This window comes from Coregonus lavaretus, assembly GCF_964263955.1.
Source record: "Coregonus lavaretus genome assembly, chromosome: 29".
Classification (NCBI taxonomy): domain Eukaryota; kingdom Metazoa; phylum Chordata; class Actinopteri; order Salmoniformes; family Salmonidae; genus Coregonus; species Coregonus lavaretus.
In genome coordinates, this window is record NC_140016.1 from 11567530 (window position 1) to 11588945 (window position 21416).

The 21416-nt window shown below is 41.4% G+C and overlaps 2 protein-coding genes across 11 annotated transcripts; both read right to left on the bottom strand.

The window, feature by feature from the left end:
* Window positions 1-1290: 1290 nt before the first annotated feature.
* irf2b (interferon regulatory factor 2b) lies at window positions 1291-15749 on the bottom strand. 6 transcript variants are annotated; one of them, XM_084146678.1, is made up of 9 exons: window positions 15209-15749; window positions 13636-13728; window positions 13179-13278; window positions 12864-13040; window positions 11178-11212; window positions 10861-10987; window positions 8312-8476; window positions 7403-7446; window positions 1291-2530 (listed from the first exon to the last, which is right to left on the bottom strand). In XM_084146678.1, exons 2-9 carry the CDS (start codon window positions 13720-13722, stop codon window positions 2231-2233), a joined length of 1035 nt encoding a protein of 344 aa, XP_084002804.1. In that variant the 5' UTR covers window positions 13723-13728; window positions 15209-15749; the 3' UTR covers window positions 1291-2230. The 6 variants fall into 6 exon arrangements, with proteins under 6 accessions (XP_084002804.1, XP_084002806.1, XP_084002807.1 ...); XM_084146680.1 differs by having other exon boundaries at window positions 14239-15457; XM_084146681.1 differs by lacking the exon at window positions 15209-15749 and adding an exon at window positions 14128-14579 and having other exon boundaries at window positions 10861-10984.
* Window positions 15750-16124: 375 nt separating this feature from the next.
* casp3b (caspase 3, apoptosis-related cysteine peptidase b) lies at window positions 16125-20649 on the bottom strand. Of its 5 annotated transcripts, none has more exons than XM_084146536.1 (7): window positions 20563-20649; window positions 20187-20275; window positions 18707-18855; window positions 18471-18599; window positions 18065-18240; window positions 17713-17827; window positions 16125-16993 (listed from the first exon to the last, which is right to left on the bottom strand). In XM_084146536.1, the coding sequence occupies exons 2-7, from the start codon at window positions 20225-20227 to the stop codon at window positions 16764-16766; spliced, it is 840 nt and encodes a 279-aa protein (XP_084002662.1). In that variant the 5' UTR covers window positions 20228-20275; window positions 20563-20649; the 3' UTR covers window positions 16125-16763. The 5 variants fall into 5 exon arrangements, with proteins under 5 accessions (XP_084002662.1, XP_084002663.1, XP_084002664.1 ...); XM_084146537.1 differs by having other exon boundaries at window positions 20616-20646; XM_084146538.1 differs by lacking the exons at window positions 20187-20275; window positions 20563-20649 and adding an exon at window positions 19012-19429.
* Between the last annotated feature and the right edge of the window lie 767 nt (window positions 20650-21416).

Here is a 21416-nt window from a genome sequence, read left to right on the forward strand (position 1 = left end):
TCCTTGGACTTAATGGTGTAGTTTCTGCTCTGACATACACTGTCAACTTTGGGACCTTATATAGACAGGTGTGTTTCTAAATCATCTCCAAACAATTGAATTGGCCAAGTTGTAGTGATATCTCAAGGATGATCAAAGGTAATTGGATGCACCTCAGCTCAGTTTGGAGTGTCATAGCAAAGGGTTTTTTCATTTTTCAATACATTTGCAAACATTTCTAAAAACATGTTTTCACTTTGTCATTATGGTGTATTAAATAGATGGGTGAGAAAAATATATTTATTTAATCCATTTTGAATTCAGGCTGTAACACAACAAACTGTGGAATAAGTCAATGGGTTTAAATATCTGAAGGCACTGTAACTACAGTATTGTCATTAACTTGACAATATACATTTGCACAGAGACTATTCAACCAAACCAAGGACATGAATGAAACAATTTAATAATAATAATAACAACAACAATAGTTGTATTTTATATACCGCTTTTCATTCAAACAAAAGTGCATGTAGTCCTTCGGCTGGACAATGCATTTTAAAATCTGCGGATGTCCGATGGTCTAGTACTTTAACTCATCTATGCGTGTGCAATTACATCAAGGACATTAGTTTCATAATGCTTGGCATTTGCAAGCTGTTATAATGTGCTCTGTCTGGAATATCCTGTGGAGAGGTTGAAACTGTTTACTCTGGGATTGATTAATGGCCTATCTGGTGTGGTTGTCACAGCAACCAGGGCACCAATTGGCTGTGTGTTCAGGCGCAAACAGGAAGTTAAGAGGCTAAGAACAGCAACCGAAACCAAAAGGCAGCCAGAACATGAGCCAAAACAGGCCCCTTAGAGATTATGATGTGCTGCTGAAGGCCGGAGCTCAACAACTACCCTCTTTTCCCCCAATAAAATATGAAAGGAGGATTGTTAAGAGGAAACCGAAAAGAAAAGAATATACTGAATTTTCAGTTCACAATCACTAGAATTTGTAGGCTTTTCAGAGCCATTATGCAATAGCTGGAATATCACTGCATTCAGGCCTGTTGAAACAAGTAATATAGGAGTCAACATACAGGGGCAAAACACTCACTGTTGGCACCATTTTCTTTGCAAAGATCTCACTTCCCGAGATGAGAAAGGACAGCAGGAAAAGAACAGTGAAACAAATTTCTTGAATCCAACAGCTGAACCAAACAACTGCATAAACATTTCACACATGGTCATAAAACAGGCATTGCTGACCTCTGGTAATATGTGTCACTGTATTGAAACTTGAAAAACCGTCTACACTTGTACCACAGGATTACAAAACAATATTTTTATTAAGATTCGCATGTTGATCCACAGGATTAAGAGTTGCCCATGAATGTGTGACACACTCAAACGTGTGTAAATGGATTTAGCAACGAATTTAAAACACACCATTACATATAGGCACACATAGGCAACAAACCTCTACAATTTCACACACATTAGATGTCACAAATGCGGTCTTGTTGATACAAACGTTTTTTTCTTTTTTTTCTTCATCATGTGTCATGTAAATAACAATAATAAAAAAAGAATCTAACAAAAAATCTGAAATCTTTCATTGAGGAAAAAATATACAAATCAAATAATTGTCCACCTTAGATTAAAATGTCCCTTTACATAAAAAAATATATAAGCGTGCTTAAAAGGCATCAAGATAAATTACCAAGTGCATTTATTCACTTCATCCTTTTAGCCAATCGATAGCATCCCCTTGAAGGTCAAAGACAAGGTTGGAAAGTTAGACATAGATCAGCAAGGCCTCTTAAGGCCTTTCCCAGGCTTTAGCCTTGCTGTCAGAGTAGACACACAGCCGGGGTGGCCACACACATCTCTATCAGTGTTTTCCATAAGGTGCAGAAGCGGTATGCCATTCCGCAGACATATCAGTATGTACATTATTAACAGCGGGCGGAGAGTGGGAGAGATGCCCAACAGTTTCACAGTTTGTAGATTAATTCCCTCCCTCCCATCCCATCTAAAACGGCCCTGAGATCTTGGCAGGTTCAGTTTGGGCATCGATCCATATTCTACAGCTCACAGAGCCCCTATACTGTATAGTATGTCCCATAGACATAGTCCCAGCCATTCCCATGAGTAGGCACTCTGGTCGAACAACAAGCACAGCAGTGATCAATGCTTTTCCACACCTAGCCTGCCACTGACTGGCCTGTATCTGGTCTCGAGTCACTGCACTGCCAGGGCTTCAGCAGGTCTTGACAGAGGAGACGTCTGAGGTCTTCATGATAACGCTGGCTCTGGTCTCTGCAGCAGAGGCCTGGCTGGAGGAAGCCTGCTCTGAGGGAGGGTGCTGGGCTGTTGGAATGTCCCTGGTCCAGGGGCTGTTGCTGTAGCTGATGAGGGGCGTTGGGTCCCTGGTGCTGGTCACTTTGAAGTTGGTTACCTTTCCACCAGTGACGAAGGTGGCCATGCTGGGTAGTGAGCACGAGGGCACTCTCAGCACAGAGGAAGTGAAACTTGATTCCCACAGCCCACCACGGAGATGCTGCAAGTCACAGAGAAGGTGGGTTTAATTCAGCCAATGCCATAACCATTCAAACACTCATTTCAGGATATACATGAATATAGAGTTGGCTACTAGCATATTTCTCAACATGTATTTTGGTCTGTTTGCGGAATCTTCATAAATCATTGACAGCATTAGAAGAGGGAATTTCAATGACATAGCAAGTCTTGCAAAACGTGGCATATTTACCAATTAAAATCTATTAACTTGAACACATTTACATGCACATATATTGTCAAGTTTATGAGCACTGTCAAACTTGTTCTTAATACTTTCTAACATGCTTGTCAATTTCAACTGCTCCTCCTGCTGTTGAGCTCTGCATGATTAATCTATACTAAGGAACCTCATCTCCCCCCCTCTTCACCCACCCACGGACACACATGTGCGTGTGCAGCATCACATTTCCTCTTCCAGCTCAAATGTCTGCAAGAGATTCTACAAGTGCCACAATAGCCATCTTGAGGCCACCTCAAAAGTAATGTCCACATTTTGAAAGTAGCTGACCGCCAGGGCTTTATTGGGCACAGAAAACAGCCTGGTGTTATACTAGTTCTCTGTTTCTCCAGTGGACATGTCAATTTGTATTCAAACAACACAAAAGGCAACAGTTAAGAAATAAAGAATGCATTCTGTTGAATTCTGTAACGGTATGCATGTGCTTGATTTGTGATTGACCTTGTCTTGTAACAGTATGTACAGTACCAGTCAAAAGTTTGGACACACCTGCTCATTCAAGGGTTTTTATTTTTACTATTTTCTACATTGTAGAATAGTGAAGACATCAAAACTATGAAATAACACATATGAAATCATGTAGTAACCAAAATAAGTGTTAAACAAATCAAAATATATTTTAGATTCTTCAAAGTAGCCACCCTTTGCCTTGATGACAGCTTTGCACACTCTTGGCATTCTCTCAACCAGCTTCATGAGGAATGCTTTTCCAACAGTCTTGAAGGAGTTCCCACATATGCTGAGCACTTGTTGGCTGCTTTTCCTTCACTCTGCGGTCCAACTCATCCCAAACCATCTCAATTGGGTTGAGGTCGGGTGATTGTGGAGGCCAGGTCATCTGATGTAGCACTCCATCACTCTCCTTGGTCAAATAGCCCTTACACAGCCTGGAGGTGCGTTTTGGGTCATTGTTCTGTTGAAAAACAAATGATAGTCTCGCTAATCGCAAACCAGATGGGATGGTGTATCGCTGCAGAATGCTGTGGTAGCCATGCTGGTTAAGTGTGCCTTGAATTCACCAGCAAAGCACCCCCACATCATAACACCTCCTCCTCCATGCTTCACGATGGGAACCACACATGCGGAGATCATCCGTTCACCTACTCTGCGTCTCACAAAAACACGGCGGTTGGAACCAAAAATCTCAAATTTGAACTCATCAGACCAAAGGACAGATTTCCACCGGTCTAATGTCCATCGCTCGTGTTTCTTGGCCCAAGCAAGTCTCTTCTTCTTATTGGTGTCCTTTAGTAGTGGTTTCTTTGTAGCAATTTGACCATGAAGGACTGATTCACGCAGTCTCCTCTGAACAGTTGATGTTGAGATTTGTCTGTTACTTGAACTCTGTGAAGCATTTATTTGGGCTGCAATCTGAGGTGCAGTTAACTCTAATGAACGTATCCTCTGCAGCAGAGGTAACTCTGGGTCTTCCATTCCTGTGGCAGTCCTCATGAGATCCAGTTTCATCATAGCGCTTGATGGTTTTTGCGACTGCAATCTGGAAATGATCCAGATTGACTGACCTTCATGTCTTAAAGTAATGATGGACTGTCGTTTCTCTTTGCTTATTTGAGCTGTTCTTGCCATAATATGGACTTGGTCTTTTTCCAAATAGGGCTATCTTCTGTATACCACCCCTACCTTGGTTACTACATGATTCCATGTGTTATTTCATAGTTTTGATCTCTTCACTATTATTCCACAATGTAGAAAATAGTAAAAATAAAGAAAAACCCTGGAATGAGTAGGAGTGTCCAAACTTTTGACTGGTACTGTATGTGCTTGATATGTGATTGGCCTTGTTTTGTAACGGTATGTACAGTGCCTTCAGAAATTACCCACACACCTTGACTTTTTCAGCCCAAATTTAAAATGGATTAAATAGAGATTTTTTTGTGTCACTGGCCTATACACAATACCCCATAATATCAAAGTGGAATTATGTTTTTAGAAAGTTTAACAATTTAACAATTAAAAGCTGAAATGTCTTGAGTCAATAAGTATTCAACCCCTTTATGGCAAGCCTAAATAACTAACTTCAGGAGTAAAGATTTGCTTAACAAGTCACATAATAAGTTGCATGGACTCCTTCAGTGCGCAATAATAGAGTTCAACATGATTTTTTAAATGACTACCTCATCTCTGTACCCCACACATACAATTATATTTAAGGTCCCCCTGTCGAACAGTGAATTTCAAACACAAAGACCAGGGAGGTTTTCCAATGCCTCGCAAAGAAGGGCACCTATTGGTAGACATTGAATATCATTTTGAGCATGGTGAAGTTATTAATTACACTTTGGATGGCATATAAATCCAGGCTCTGTCGCAGCCGGCCGCGACCGGGAGACTCATGGGCGGCGCACAATTGGCCCAGCGTCGTCCAGGGTAGGGGAGGGAATGGCCGGCAGGGATGTAGCTCAGTTGATAGAGCATGGCGTTTGCAACGCCAGGGTTGTGGGTTCCAATTCCCACGGGGGGCCAGTATAAAAAAAAAAATATGTATTCACTAACTGTAAGTCGCTCTGGATAAGAGCGTCTGCTAAATGACTAAAAATGTAAATGTAAAATATAAATACACCCAGTCACAAAGATACAGGTGTCCTTCCTAACTCAGTTGCCGGACAGGAAGGAAACCGCTCAGGGATTTCACCATGAGGTCAATGGTGACTTTAAAACAGTTACAGAGTTTAATGGATGTGATAGGAGGAAACTGAGGATGGATCAACAACATTGTAGTTACTCCACAATACTAATCTAATTGACAGAGTGAAAAGGAGGAAGCCTGTACAGAATAAAATATTCTAAAACATGCATCCTGTTTGCAACAAGACACTAAAGTAACACTGCAAATAATATGGCAAAGCAATTAACTTTTTGTACAACACAGCACATTACTGAGTACTACTCTCCATATTTTCAAGCATAGTGGTGGCTGCATCATGTTATGGGTATGCTTGTAATCGTTAAGGACTGGGGAGTTTTTCAGGATAAAAAATTAACGGAATGGAGCTAAGCACAGGCAAAATCCTAGAGGAAAACCTGGTTCAGTCTGCTTTCCACCAGACACTGGGTGATTGATTCACCTTTCAGCAGGACAATAATCTAAAACAAAAGGCCAAATCTACACTGGAGTTGCTTACCAAGGATGTTCCTGAGTGGCCGAGCCACAGTTTTTACTTAAATCTGCTTGAAAATATATGGCAAGACCTGAAAATGGTGGTCTAGCAATTATCAACAACCAATTTGACAGAGCTTGAAGAATTTTGAAAAAAAAAAAAAAGGGCAAATATTGCACAATCCAGGTATGGAAAGCTCTAGAGACTTACCCTGAAAGACTCACAGCTGTAATCGCTGCCAAAGGTGCTTCTACAAAAGTATTGACTCAGGGGTGTGAATACTTATGTAAATGAGATATTCCTGTATTTCATTTTCCCAAAATACATTGCTAAAATTTCTAAAAACATATTTTCACTTTGTCATTATGGGGTACTGTGTGTAGATGGGTGAGGGAAAACTATATATTTAATCCATTTTTAATTCAGGCTAACAACAAAATGTGGAATAGGTCAAGCGGTACGAATACTTTCTAAAGGCACTGTATGTGTTTGAGTTGTGGTTGGGCTTGTTTTGAGGACAATTCAAGATATGAAATGAGGTCTAATCATTAGCCAGGTGAATCAAGTGAATCCGGTGTTCACCAGAGAGCTGCCTTATGTTTGTCTTTCTTTACATCAGAGCACTCTAGAACAGGAAATGACAATACAAGCTAGAGGTAGAGCTACAGCGACAGTTTTACCATGTTACAGTACTCAACTATAAAGCAGTAGAACTGGCTAATGTAATGACAAAAAATTGTGGGCTTCAAGTTAAGGCTTGTTCATCAGATCGGGCAGGGTTAATGTTTCAGCAGTCTGTATGTGTCTGTGTTCGCAGGCAGGCCCAGCCATGCCGCTCAGCCCTATTGGAATAAGCGAATGCTGCTAGTGAAGTGCCCTTCCCTTGCCTTAGAGAACAGGCCAGCTACAATGGCACCATAAAACAAAGCTATCACTCTGTGTTGCAAGCACTCCATAAAGGCTCACAGTATAGCTGGGACGATAAACTGAAAATGATCGACACCAACCAAACCGACCACTTATCGTGGACATTTTGCTGATATCTTTCATTAAGATAAATAACCTATAGGGCCCTACTAGAGAAATGTTAAGTTTGACATTAAATAAGTTTGCTAATATGGGTGATTGTTGATGGGACAATTGATAGCTACAACATTCAAAGTAGTAGCAGTAGTTTTAAGGGTAATATAAAAACTTAACTGGTGCACATTCATGTTATGAACTTATCGTTCAATTTATCGTTATAACTACATTTATCATGATATGGATTTTTATTAATATCGGCCAGCTCTAGCCCACAGGCTTCTGTGTACCTTTCCAATCTTACAAAAACATCTGTCTGTCTTGAGTGATTACTAAACTAACAATGGTTACCAGGACAACCAGTTTTAAATGATGTGCTTTGCTTCTGATACAGAGATGTATTCTACTGTTCAGAGTCCTTTAGTGTGTACACAGACCGGTTTAATAGATGTAGACAGAGCTCAGGCCTTACCTCCTTGGAGTCCTCTTCACTGTGCCCACTGTCGGGATCACTCTCTGTTATGCAGAACAGGAAGAACATTAGTCAGGCATTTCCAGACTAACAGGTTAGAGAAGGATGATGAAGTGAGGATTATCTGCTACCATCAGTGATACACTCTAGAGAGCCTCTACACAATCACTGATCATTTGATGCTTCACCAAATACTAAACATGCAGGACTAGTAGTTGTACTGTGTACAGTATGTCACTTTACACACCAGGCTGATCAACTGAAACAAACACTGTACCCCAAAAAATCCAAGCTCAAACTCTTTGTGTCAATGCCACTCCCAAGCAACACATTAACTTACTCTACAGTAATAACAGGAGCAGGTTGAATGACAGTGGAGATGTAGCCATGTTTATGATGACAAACACTGGCCTTGAGCTTGCAACAGCAAAGCCATAAACCCTAATATACATTAAGCAATACAACACAGTTCTATACTACCTGGCTCAAATAAAGGTTCAAAGGTCTCCATTTGACCTTGCATTTTGAAATGGAGCTGATACTGTTCCTTTGAAGCCACGGGCATAGAATGGTAGTAATTAATACCTCCAATCACCAATTAAATTAATCACCTATCAGTCTTATTTGATTGTAGTCAATCTACTCATTCAAACCTCATTCAACTCTAGCTTAATTTTGATGTAACTGATAAGGATTCTACCACTCTATTAAAACCTATGATGGGTACTGATGTGACTTGCAGGTCTTCTGCAGGAAAGATTGTAGCTGCCAGTGTCCTCACCGTGGGTGGAGGAGTTGGCGGCACAATTCTATATGCAAATTGAGATTCCAAATTCAGGGACAAGCACCCCTGTCTGTTGTGCTAGGGCATGGGTTGAGATGGGAGTGTTTGGGGGGGGGTGAACTGACCTCCATACGAGGACACAGGGGAGATCTGGAGTGGGTACGGGTGGCTGGAGCTGACTGACTGCTCCTCGTTCTCCGTGGTCACCTCGATGGTCTGGCAGACACAAGGCAGGTCGTCGACGATCAGCTGGTCGTACCCAGGACTGTGACTGCTCTGATTAAGATATTCTGAGGGAGAGAGGATGATCCCTGGTTATTAAACGGTCCTCCAGGGGAAAGACACACGCATACGCACCAAGCACTCTACACACACGTACATAGTAATATTGTTGTATGATGGTATTATACATTTTGTATTGTAGACATGTAGTGGTGTAATAATGTTATATGATGTAGTGTTTTATATGTAATGTAAGTGTCTTAATGCGTTTGGAACCCAGGAAGAGTAGCTGCGGCCTTGGCAGAACTAATGGGGATCCATACTAAACCAGGCCATCTATAAATCACTGCTAGGCAAATCCCCGCCTTGTCTTAGCTCATTGGTCACCATAGCAGCACCCACCCGTAGTCTGCGCTCCAGCAGGTATATCTCACTGGTCATCCCCAAAGCCAACACCTCCTTTGGCCGCCATTCCTTCCAGTTCTCTGCTGCCAATGACTGGAACGAATTGCAAAAATCTCTGAAGCTGGAGACACTTATCTCCCTCACTATCTTTAAGCATCAGTTGTCAGAGCACCTTACCGATCACTGCACCTGTACACAGCCCATCTGAAATTAGCCCACCCAACTACCTCATCCCTATATTGTTATTTATTTTGCTCTTTTGCACCCCAGTATCTCTATTTGCACATCATCTCTTGCACATCTAGCATTCCAGTGTTAATTCTAATTGTAATTATTTTGCACTATAGCCTATTTATTGCCTTACCTCCATAACTTGCTACATTTGCACACACTGTATATATATTTTCTGTTGTATTTTTTTGACTTTGTTTTTTTACCCCATATGTAACTCTGTGTTGTTGTTTATCGCACTGCTTTGCTTCATCTTGGCCAGGTCGCAGTTGTAAATGAGAACTTGTTCTCAACTGGCTTACCTGGTTAAATAAAGGTGAAATAAAATACAAATAAATAAATAAAATACTAAACCCCAGGAAGAGTAGCTGCTGCCTTGGCAGGAACTAATGGGGTTCCATACTAAACCCCAGGAAGAGTAGCTGCTGCCTTGGCAGGAACTAATGGGGATCCATACTAAACCCTAGGAAGAGTAGCTGCTGCCTTGGCAGGAACTAATGGGGATCCATACTAAACCCCAGGAAGAGTAGCTGCTGCCTTGGCAGGAACTAATGGGGATCCATACTAAACCCCAGGAAGAGTAGCTGCTGCCTTGGCAGAACTAATGGGGCTCCATACTAAACCCCAGGAAGAGTAGCTGCTGCCTTGGAAGGAACTAATGGGGCTCCATACTAAACCCCAGGAAGAGTAGCTGCTGCCTTGGCAGGAACTAATGGGGATCCATACTAAACCCCAGGAAGAGTAGCTGCTGCCTTGGCAGGAACTAATGGGGATCCATACTAAACCCCAGGAAGAGTAGCTGCTGCCTTGGCAGGAACTAATGGGGATCCATACTAAACCCCAGGAAGAGTAGCTGCTGCCTTGGCAGGAACTAATGGGGATCCATAATAAACCCCAGGAAGAGTAGCTGCTGCCTTGGCAGGAACTAATGGGGATCCATACTAAACCCCAGGAAGAGTAGCTGCTGCCTTGGCAGGAACTAATGGGGATCCATAATAAACCCCAGGAAGAGTAGCTGCTGCCTTGGCAGAACTAATGGGGATCCATAATAAACCCCAGGAAGAGTAGCTGCTGCCTTGGCAGAACTAATGGGGATCCATAATAAACCCCAGGAAGAGTAGCTGCTGCCTTGGCAGAACTAATGGGGATCCATAATAAACCCCAGGAAGAGTAGCTGCTGCCTTGGCAGAACTAATGGGGATCCATAATAAACCCCAGGAAGAGTAGCTGCTGCCTTGGCAGAACTAATGGGGATCCATAATAAACCCCAGGAAGAGTAGCTGCTGCCTTGGCAGAACTAATGGGGATCCATAATAAACCTCAGGAAGAGTAGCTGCTGCCTTGGCAGAACTAATGGGGATCCATAATAAACCCCAGGAAGAGTAGCTGCTGCCTTGGCAGAACTAATAGGGATTCATAATAAACCTCAGGAAGAGTAGCTGCTGCCTTGGCAGAACTAATGGGGATCCATAATAAACCTCAGGAAGAGTAGCTGCTGCCTTGGCAGAACTAATGGGGATCCATAATAAACCTCAGGAAGAGTAGCTGCTACCTTGGCAGAACTAATGGGGATCCATAATAAATACAAACACACAACCAAACACAGATGTATGAATATAAGACATTAGTAAGAGTATAATTAACTACATTGATTGAGGTGTGTAGTAGACACAGTGTGGTCACAAATGGCATTGTGTTCCTTGTAAAGGGCACTACTTTTGACCAGAGCCCTATAGAAATTGATCAAAAACAGTGCACTATATAGGGATTAGTGTGCAATTGGGGACACACAAAATACACTAATGCCAGGTATTACCTGTGCAGTCTGTAAAGTACTCTTCTTTCACCTCCTCCTTCACCTCCACCTTCACCACCGGCCCACGATGGTCTCCAACAGACCCATTCATGCTCTCCATGGCTGGGGACCCGGGCTCCACCTGCTGCTGGGGTGACAGAGGCAGAGGGGTGTGGGCATCCCTCTCCATCCTCATTGGAGGTCTGTTATCCATGCTCATACCATTTTACATACAAATTATTTATTTATTTAAAATAATAGTTTGAATGTGAAATGGATTCTAGAGTTATGTATAGAGGTGTTCTGTGTCAACACAACATTTTGACGATGGTTATTACCTTGTTCTTTCCCCCTTTCTCAGTCCTCTTCTTTCCTAGAAAACACACCGACAGTCCATTGTTAATAGGTACACAATCTATTTCAGTGTGTCAAACGTGCATCAATTTTCTACATGTTATTACCCCGTTTTAACATATACATATAACAAATGAATTGAAGTTGAATGCAAAACTGGCCACATCATAATCCCTTAGTACAGTCATAAGTGTGACCCTCTGAAAGCTGATATATCCTTCGGTCTGCCATTTATAATTCACTGCACTGAATCTATGCACACACACTGGATTCTAACCACACACAAACACTGGATTCTACCCACACACACACTGCCACACACTTTCACAGTCACCACATATGCTGCTGCTACTGTTTATTATCTATCCTGTTGCCTAGTCACTTTACCCCTACCTATATGTACATATCTACCTCAATTACCTTGTACCCCTGCACATCGACTGGTACTCCCTGTATATAGCCATGTTACTACCTGGTACTCCCTGTATATAGCCATGTTACTACCTGGTACTCCCTGTATATAGCCATGTTACTACCTGGTACTCCCTGTATATAGCCATGTTACTACCTGGTACTCCCTGTATATAGCCATGTTACTACCTGGTACTCCTTGTATATAGCCATGTTACTACCTGGTACTCCCTGTATATAGCCATGTTACTACCTGGTACTCCCTATATATAGCCATGTTACTACCTGGTACTCCCTGTATATAGCCATGTTACTACCTGGTACTCCCTGTATATAGCCATGTTACTATCTGGTACTCCCTGTATATAGCCATGTTACTACCTGGTACTCCCTGTATATAGCCATGTTACTACCTGGTACTCCCTGTATATAGCCATGTTACTACCTGGTATTTCCTGTATATAGCCATGTTACTACCTGGTATTTCCTGTATATAGCCAAGTTACTACCTGGTATTTCCTGTATATAGCCAAGTTACTACCTGGTATTTCCTGTATATAGCCATGTTACTACCAGGTATTTCCTGTATATAGCCATGTTATTACCTGGTACTCCCTGTATATAGCCATGTTATTACCAGGCACTCCCTGTATATAGCCATGTTACTACCTGGCACTCCCTGTATATAGCCATGTTACTACCTGGTACTTCCTGTATATAGCCATGTTACTACCTGGTACTTCCTGTATATAGCCATGTTTTTACCTGGTACTTCCTGTATATAGCCATGTTTTTACCTGGTACTTCCTGTATATAGCCATGTTATTACCTGGTACTTCCTGTATATAGCCATGTTATTACCTGGTACTTCCTGTATATAGCCATGTTAGTTTTACTTGTTATTCACAGTATTTATTCCTTGTGTCACTATTTCTATTTATCTTAATCTTTAACTCTACATTGTTGTCAGTAAGCATTTCACTGTTAGTCTACACCTGTTGTTTACTAAAGCACGTGACAAATAAAATGTGATTTGAATTCAATCACTGTTCTCTCTGAGCCAGAGACTGCGTTTATACAGGCAGCCCAATTCTGATCTTTTTTTCCACTAATTGGTCTTTTGACCAATCGCATCAGATCTTTTCACATCAGATATTTTTCAGAGCTGATCTGATTGGTCAAAATACCAATGAGTGAAAAAAAAGATCAGAATTTGGCTGCCTGTCTACACGCTGCCAGAGACTCAGAGAACCACTTGCCTTTCTTGGTCTGGCGCTCTGAAGCAGACAGCATCTTGTATACTCTGAAAGCGTTGGTCCCCTTCTTGATGCTCTTGTCTTTCACCTCCTCAATATCAGGCAGAGAGTTCATAGCACAGCGGAAATTGGCCTTCCATGTTTTCGGGTCTGGTTTGTCGATCCCTAGTTGGTATTTTCCTGATTAGACAAAATCACTTGTTATGGGAAGGCCATACTGCTGCATAAACTTGAGTCATAACACAACAGTGGCATTGGTCATGTAGAACTGTGTATTGTTGGCCATTTCTTATCATTTCAAAATGTTCATTACCGTACCCGTATGAATGGCCCAGTTCATGAATAAAGGGGCATCTTTCTCCAAATCCCAGCCATGCCTTGCAGCATGCATCCATGGAATCTGGAAGATCCTCTTCTCCTGCAGGTTTATCACAACAATGATTCAGACATACTTTATGACTTGGCTAACACATCATCAGCACATTCATGTGTGTGTTTCCTGTTTCTACATACAGTACTTGTCAGTAAGGATTTATCAAATATAACAAGAAAACAAAAACACACACAATTTAAAAACACAGAAGTTTGACAGAATATAGTGCACTGTTTAGATATGAGGGTAAGCCTGTTTGTGTGACGGAGGGGTTATGTTGGTGGGTTTGGTAGCAAATTGCTTCAGCAAAGATTGAAAACCTGGTACAGAATAAACTTAGAATGTGGTGAGGTTCCATACTAAAGAAAACGGAATGTCTCAATAAATATACATTTCACTCACTCTATTAATCCATATCAGGCCAGGGATTAGGGAAGAGTTGATCTGTTCCACCAGCCATGGCCGCATTCGCATCCTCTCCACGGGCATGGTTGCCTGCAGACACAGAGCAAGGAGGAGATAAACAGTGAATTTAATGAATTACCTCTTCCCTTTGCTTCCTGTAGACATCAATAGGTCAGAAAACCTCTGTGGCCAAGAGGCCCATTGGGGGGATGACATCACTCCCTGAGCCTATCAGCAACATCTGATCTCATTCTCTAACTACAGAGCAGAACCCCAGTGCCACAACACATATTTTACATATGGGCTACAACAAAACACGAATAGGCGCAGTTATGTTTTAGCACACGTCAAGCTTGTTGATGTGTAATAAGGTGTTAATGGTTAAAGGTGGTTAATGGTTAAAGGTGCACATAAGCTTGTGATGACCATGCAAGTTCCTTAGTTATTGCTGCATGTAGCGTTAGCCAAGAATTCTCAAATCCACGTTACCCGATGGAGTTGAACAGCGAGGCGCTGAGTTTTAGCAGTGTAGCCTACTTCCGACTACATCGAGTAGGTATCAGTCGATACTAGTAAAATTGTCCATTCTTTCATGCGTACCTTGTACCTGTGTGTCCTGTGTGACCGCGTTCTTTTCTTTGGGTGCTGCAATCCGTAGGTTTTGATAAAAACGTCATTCTATGCGACCCCTGTCAAATTGCGCCGTGCGGAACTGCTCCTTCTGCTTTAACAAACAATGTCTCTCTTGGCGGAGGTCGCGTAAAAAGCTATTTTTAATTTAAAAACGACGGATTGCAGCACCCAAAGAAAAGAACCCAGTTACACAGGACAAACATAGGTACGCATTAAATAATTGACATTTTTTAGTATCGACAGATACCGACTCGATGTAGTCGGAGGTAAACACTCCGCCAAAACTAATCGCGTCGCCACCAAACTCCATCGGGTATCCTAGAGATGAGAATTATTGGCTCCAGGTAGAGGTAGAGTAATCACAGTGATCAAAGTCCACTTCAACAAAAGTCAACAAACTCCTAAACCAATATTCAGTAACAGGATATGAGAATGTTACTTTCAAATCTATGCATCATGGGTTTATCACACATATTCTAATTTGCTTTAAAAAAAATTAGGCAGTAAAATAATTAAGTTATCATTTTGTAAACCCTGCAGTTGTAGCCTAGTATTCATGCAATTTACTAAACCTGTTCCAATTCCATTATCCTGCCCATTTCTTTCGGAGCCTGATAACATACACAATCTAACAGACAACTACCTGTAAATGGTTATACTGTAACAATTGCCTGTAGACATTTTGGTGCGCAATGCGCCACAAAGAAACATTTCGCTCGATCTCGCGGAGTCATGCTGTAGTCAAAACTGACAGCTGTGCCAATTCAAGTTCACCAGAAAGCTGCCTGACATATCAACCCAAAAGTGAAAATAAACTTCATTCCATGTCGGTTGCCTATTGGATCAACATTCTATTACTTTCGATTAGGGTTTACAATGTCGCTTCGTGATTCTATGGATACATAACTTCAGCAAAAATAACATGCGGAAACGTTACCTGCGATAAAGTATTCTATTCAGATTGATTAATCGACAGTCCTCTTGTCAGTCGCACAATATTATCGTGTAGTTTGTGTTTCTGTATACCAAAGCGAAAAGTTAACTTAGCCTATTTCAGTGTCTAGATCGAAAGCAAAACAAGTAAAGGAAGTGCTTGGAGTGGAAATCCCCTCCCGATTTGTTTGTCTCAAGTCCCTTGAGCATAGATGGCGTTGCACGGGGTTGTGGAGAGCACGGACGTCTGCTCATTGGTCTACGCCTCTGCAACGGACAGCTCAATTTCATTTTCACTTCCTCAAACCCCAACTGGTTGGATTCCAGCTTGCCTTTTCTGCTTGAAACGAAACTAGTTGCTCTGTGTAGTATGTTTCCAAACTTGCTTCATTGCTTTTTGCATGGTTGATTTCTGACAATGTGGACAGACAACTGTAGTGTACTGTAAACCCTACATACAATATCAGAAAACAATGTAATTTTTGCCCATGATTAATATACTGTCTTTGTTATTTGAACGTAATGAAAATAAAACCTCCGTTTCTGGTCAGTATTGTCAGAAAGCCAAAGCAGAGGCGGGGTTGCCCTGGCCCCTAACACAGGAAATACAAGCACCTTGGCCCTGCTTGTCTCTGCAGGCATAGACATCTTATCTGAGGCCAAACACTCTGCAAGTCCCACCCATTCTATTGCCCATCATGTATTGGATAAAGACAGTTTTCAACTTTTGAATAACCATGGTATGTTCGATTTTCATATGGAATACTGTATCATTTTACCTTTACAGATCACAATGCAATTACAGTATTTTCTGTGGAAATGAAATGTTTGGCAACCATTTTACATCACATTAGTCTTAAGATTTTAAGAAGAACGGATTTTCCCGTTAGTTATTTCACAATAGGTTGCGAGAAATTCTTGCACCAGGAAACACATTTTATTTTTCTATTATTCTTTATTTCTTAAATCCCATTTACATACATGTTTTGTTTCTTGGAAAAAACATTTGGATAACAATTTACCAAGGATAAAAGCTACTTTATTCATATTTCTATTTCATGTAGTAACCCATTTTAATGTAAAATGTGCAAATGGGAAAAAAACATCTCACAGGAGAGATTATTTATATAAATTGAGACATTGCACATCTTTTCAATACTTTTAAAGCCTGAGTGACTGTTTCATTCCATGTTATCTGAAAATGTGTTTACCTTTATACCCTATAATTCAGAACATTTTAATTCCTAGTTCCATCCCAAATACATGAACAACAAATCAATAGCAAGTACTCCTATTGCATAGTCATTACTTAATGCCAGCCTTTCCCCATTAAAAATGCATTCTCTGTGGTCCAACATAATGCCCTTTAGACCTCCAGGGTAAAACATCTCATCATACCTTTTCGCTTTTAGATTTTCCACAACCAGAATACAAGTATTTGAATGAGTGATTATCCACGGTGGTATTTGGTTCACAACATCCCTCTGTATTATTTAATGGTCTTTAGAACCCCAGTAGACATTGTGCAAATATTTGAAATGGTCCCACAGGATATACAATCAATGTGGAAAGTAGAGATCTTTGGTCAACATAGACACAATGCAAGGGATCTGCTTTTTGGCATTGAAACCAGGCATGTTGGAGGAAGCCTCGAAGTCATGTGCCACCTTGTGGTTGACACGTGTCATGATCTGCATAATGTCCAGCTGTTTGCCGTACTGATGTAACATCTCACAGAGGGCCTGAATGAACCAGGAGCCCGTGTCGGTGTTCCTCCAGGAGTAGTAGCCTATGGAGTTCACAACCAATCAGAGTCAAACACTATAGCAATGATGAACATTGCTAAAACCTCTAAAGTGGTACATGATCGTTTTTGTACATAGGTGCAGTGCAATTACCATACAATCCTACTTTGTTATTGTAGCAGGCCTGTAGTCTACTATGATGCCCGCTGATACCCGTTTGCCGTTTGTGTAAAAGTTCAGACATATCAGTTGTAAGTACTACGTAACAATGGGTGCCGACACTGTACCATGTAAAGGTAACGTATGTAGTATGCATGAATAAATTACGTAAAGCACTTAAAGATGGAATCTTTAATTGAAACAAAAAGGGGAGACTGCCTGAGTTTTGGTGAAAAGCTGAGGGATGGGCCTGGAGAAATCTAACCACTCAAATTCAAAGTGAGAACTATGTATGCAAGGATTGACCATCCATGATATCAAAATGATAGTTTTAACCGTGTTGAGGCTATACAGTGTTGGTTTACATTTAGTTTGTTTACAAACATTGGAGTATAACAAGCTTATATATTGGGTACTGATGGGGTACGACAGTTAAAATAAGCTCATGAGGTATTTATAAGTTATATTCGTCAAGAATCAACGGGTATATATAACTAATGTATACGTTTTTTAAAAATTTAACAACTAAGGATTCTAGCTTTAAATATGTTATGTAAGATGGGCGGTAAAAAAACTAAGTTTATTAATAAACAGGGTTTATTACCTGGAGCTGTAGAGTAAGCATAGAGAAAGTCTGCCTCCACTGGAATCCTCTCTGGAGACTCACCAGCAACGCTGTCCGTCTCTATACCACAGTCCAGGTCAGAGCCACGGCACGCCTACTCACCAGGTCCACAGGAAGGATTAGGGGTCAAGGGTCAGGGGAAGAGAGGCTACTCTCTTAAGACTACCACTGAATATCAGTCATGCAGAATACATGTTCACTTTAGTACACAACATAAGTCAAGAAGTTATGCTGTATCCTCAGTCTTTATAGTTGGTTCAACAAACATACCTAGAGTATCATTGAGCTGTGTAAGGGACATTTAGAGCAGGCAGCTAAAACCTTACAGTACCTGGATGAAGAAGAGTTTGGGCTTGCCCACCAGCGTTTTGCAATGGTCGCCCCTGAAGAGTCCGGTGAGCTTCTTCAGCTCCACATTTCCGTCTGTGCCATAGAACACCCCCTCGTCTCCGTGGCTCAGCATCACACACACAAAGGAGGCAGACTGGCTGTGGTCGTCTTGAGACACTGAAAATGTCATACACACACATGTAGTTTAAACTTGCTCTTGAAGTCTATCAAAACATTTTATTAAGAGAGATTTCCTTCAGTTTATCAATGTTAGCCAGATGTCACATCATTACTACCATGATTATTGCAATGTATTTGTAGATGATCAGAAGAACTTCTTCTCAAAAAATCTTAGAGAAAGGAAGAAAATCTAACTCAGACACTCACATCCAGACTGGTGAACTTACCACTGTAAAGCAGCCGTTGGATCTGCTGCACCGTCTGGTCATTGGCAACTTTCACTTTGTATCCCAAACGTGAGAACACCATCATTGCATATCTTGCGTCCACGTCTGTTCCCTTGCGAAAACTCATTCCTTTAAAGGGAAATGACCAACGAAGTGTCAGATAACAAAATCTGACATACCGTCATAACCTGAAAAGAAAAAAACTCCTAAAATACATCATTCACACTTAGGCCTACCCGTTCCCCTGTCAAAGTTCTTGTTGTTGATGATGACACATTGTCCAAGGCTGGGGTAGTTCATGTTATATGTGTAGATGTCAGCTGGAAGCCTAGCTTCTCCTTGATGATTCTCTGTAGTAAACCTTGGCACAGAGGGACTCCCTGGTCTGGAACAAAGAAAGAAGTTCCTTTCAACATTTTGTAACATTTCAACGTGCAATTTTCAACGTTAAACTGGTTCCACAGGTAGCCTAGTTGAAACGATGCTATGCCAATATGTTCGCACCGCAGTGATGAATGAGGTATATGGCTTGAAAACGTACCTTAATCCAGGGATGGACAGTGTCGCTGTACTCCTAATTATTCCATTATCCCAGTCAAAGACTGAAATACTGCCAGTTTTTTGTTGTTGAATAAAGCAGCACATTGGATTCAATGAAAAGGCAACGCCTAGCATTGGGGTGAGTAACTGTATTGTGCAATCCAATGGGCTGCTTTAGAATGAGATAATCTAGCATGCTGACAAAAAGGGCAGTTTAATGAAAAATGCAGTATTTCAATCTTCTAATTATCCCGTTATGCCAGCCGCGTAATCGAGGAGTACAGCAACACCTTCCATACCTGGATTGAGGTACGTTTTCAAGCCAAATGGCATAGCATCATTTAGACAAGAAGGAGAATGTAGTGAACCTCAAGTCGAAACCATTCCCACTAGACTGTACAGATTACATGCTTAAACGCACAATGACGCTTGTGTTCCCCTGCTCAGACGATGCATGCATCAACCAATGGTTGCATGCCATGTCATTATTTTTAATGTCATGTCACCGACTGTGCCGTCGGGCACCAGATTGCTATAGCATATGATGTGGTTAGCTGATAGGTAAAATACCTATCCTAGCGTTGTAAGATCTGGTATGCGTCAGCAACGTCTGAGCAGAGGAACACGGCCAACGTGTTTTTGGCTTATGATCAGACATCCCATTGCATGTTCATGCAGCTGAGAGAATCATTTGTCCCACACTATTAATGGGTAAGTGAACGCATTAAAATATACTTTCGCGGAATATGAGAGCTGATAGAACTACGTAAAAAGAGGCTCACTGGCCCAGCTCATCCCCTCCCAATGGGGTTATAAATGGCCCAGTTCATACTGTCCCAATGGGGTTATAAATGGCCCAGTTCATGCTGTCCCAATGGGGTTATAAATGGCCCAGCTCATGCCGTCCCATTGGGGTTATAAATGGCCCAGCTCATGCCGTCCCATTGGGGTTATAAATGGCCCAGCTCATGCCGTCCCATTGGGGTTATAAATGGCCCAGCTCATGCCGTCCCAATGGGGTTATAAATGGCCCAGCTCATGCCGTCCAATTGGGGTTATAAATGAACAATGATAGAGTAAGCCTACATTCAACAGGCCTGAATTTTATTTTGTCGCCTGCTATTCTCTATTCCTTGTGAAGCTGATAGGGTTGACAGGAGAAATGCAATGCCTTACCCTTGTGCAGCTATCCATTTGGCATCCACCAAATCAGACATGGTGTCAGTCTCAGTTGGGCAATCACTCTTACAACGCCTATAGTTGTACTGAAAGAGAAAAATAAAGTAGTTTATTATACTTCCAAAGTTGAGTCCACACAGGAGCCAACAGTTCAATAGTGAATGTAGCTATTCGTTTTAACATTAGTGAATGTTATCTAACACTAGATAAAGCGCTTGCTAGTTAACGTTACTCTTATCAACGTCAGCTACCAATTTGAAAGCGAAACGTGTCCTATTCTTGTTAGAAATGTAGTTAACAGTAGTTAGTTAGCTAAATTGATTGATAAATGCCAATACATACGTTATCAATATTAGGGGTAAAACAAACTTACTTTAAGTTAAGGCGTTGAAATACACAGGTAAGGGTGGAGACTTCTCAACTTGCCTGCTACTTGTTCATGAGATGGAGAAGTGTCAAATAAAAAAGCTAGCTACCGCATCATTTGGCAAAAGCAGCCAATCGAATGCCGTAGTTTAGTGTGTGGGCAGGTTTCCCCACTAGTTACCATAGCCACAAAGTCAAAAATTGGCTTTATCGTGTAAAAATTCATGAAAACAAAAATGTGCTTTTTGGAATTAATTGAAGGTTAGGCGTAAGGTTAGCAGTGTGGTTAAGGTTGAAATCAGATTTTAAGAAGATAAATTCTAGAAATGGGCGGGGTTTATGACCTTGTGCCTGTGGTAACTAGTGACGACCCGCGTGGGCGGGCCTAAAGTACACACCTTGACCAGGGACAGAATTTCCAAAGAAGCCTACTGAGTGACTTTGCTGTAAACGTCCTTGCCCAGATTCCGACCCGAGTTAAGCGCGCGTAAATGGAACGTAATTCCCAATTTTTTCTCCCGCTTTCCCTTCTCTAACCTTGAATTTAAGCATGAGAATAGCATGTTATTCACCCACTATTCGTTTGAGGTGGAGCTCGAATAAATGGTGTGGCGGAGGGGTCTACAGATACGCCATATTCTGATCTTGACTTAATTCCCTAATAATTAAACCACCTTTAAGCGAGAGGAAAAAGCATATTCTCACTTTTTTACACCTTCCAATATCACAACGTTCAGGATTAATCAAACCACTGTAAAAAAAAAAAAAAAAAGATTCATACTTAACCCTAAAATGTGCCTTAATAGTCTACAAGATCAGAGCATTTTAGAATATACCAGTTGGTGCTGAAACAGACGAATA

What these genes read in the sequence shown, in the direction of transcription:
- irf2b (XM_084146676.1), bottom strand. An exon ending in GAACTGGGCCATTCATACGG is followed by an intron (nt 13,041 to 13,178) that starts GTACGGTAATGA and finishes TTGTCTAATCAG; the next exon opens with GAAAATACCAACTAGGGATC. An exon ending in GTGAAGAGGACTCCAAGGAG is followed by an intron (nt 2,531 to 7,402) that starts GTAAGGCCTGAG and finishes TGTGACTTGCAG; the next exon opens with CATCTCCGTGGTGGGCTGTG.
- casp3b (XM_084146538.1), bottom strand. Translation starts at nt 19,145, where the DNA reads ATGCTAGGCGTTGCCTTTTCATTGAATCCAATGTGCTGCTTTATTCAA. An exon ending in CCAACGGCTGCTTTACAGTG is followed by an intron (nt 18,241 to 18,470) that starts GTAAGTTCACCA and finishes TGACATTTTCAG; the next exon opens with TGTCTCAAGACGACCACAGC. An exon ending in CCAAACTCTTCTTCATCCAG is followed by an intron (nt 17,828 to 18,064) that starts GTACTGTAAGGT and finishes CCTGGTGAGTAG; the next exon opens with GCGTGCCGTGGCTCTGACCT.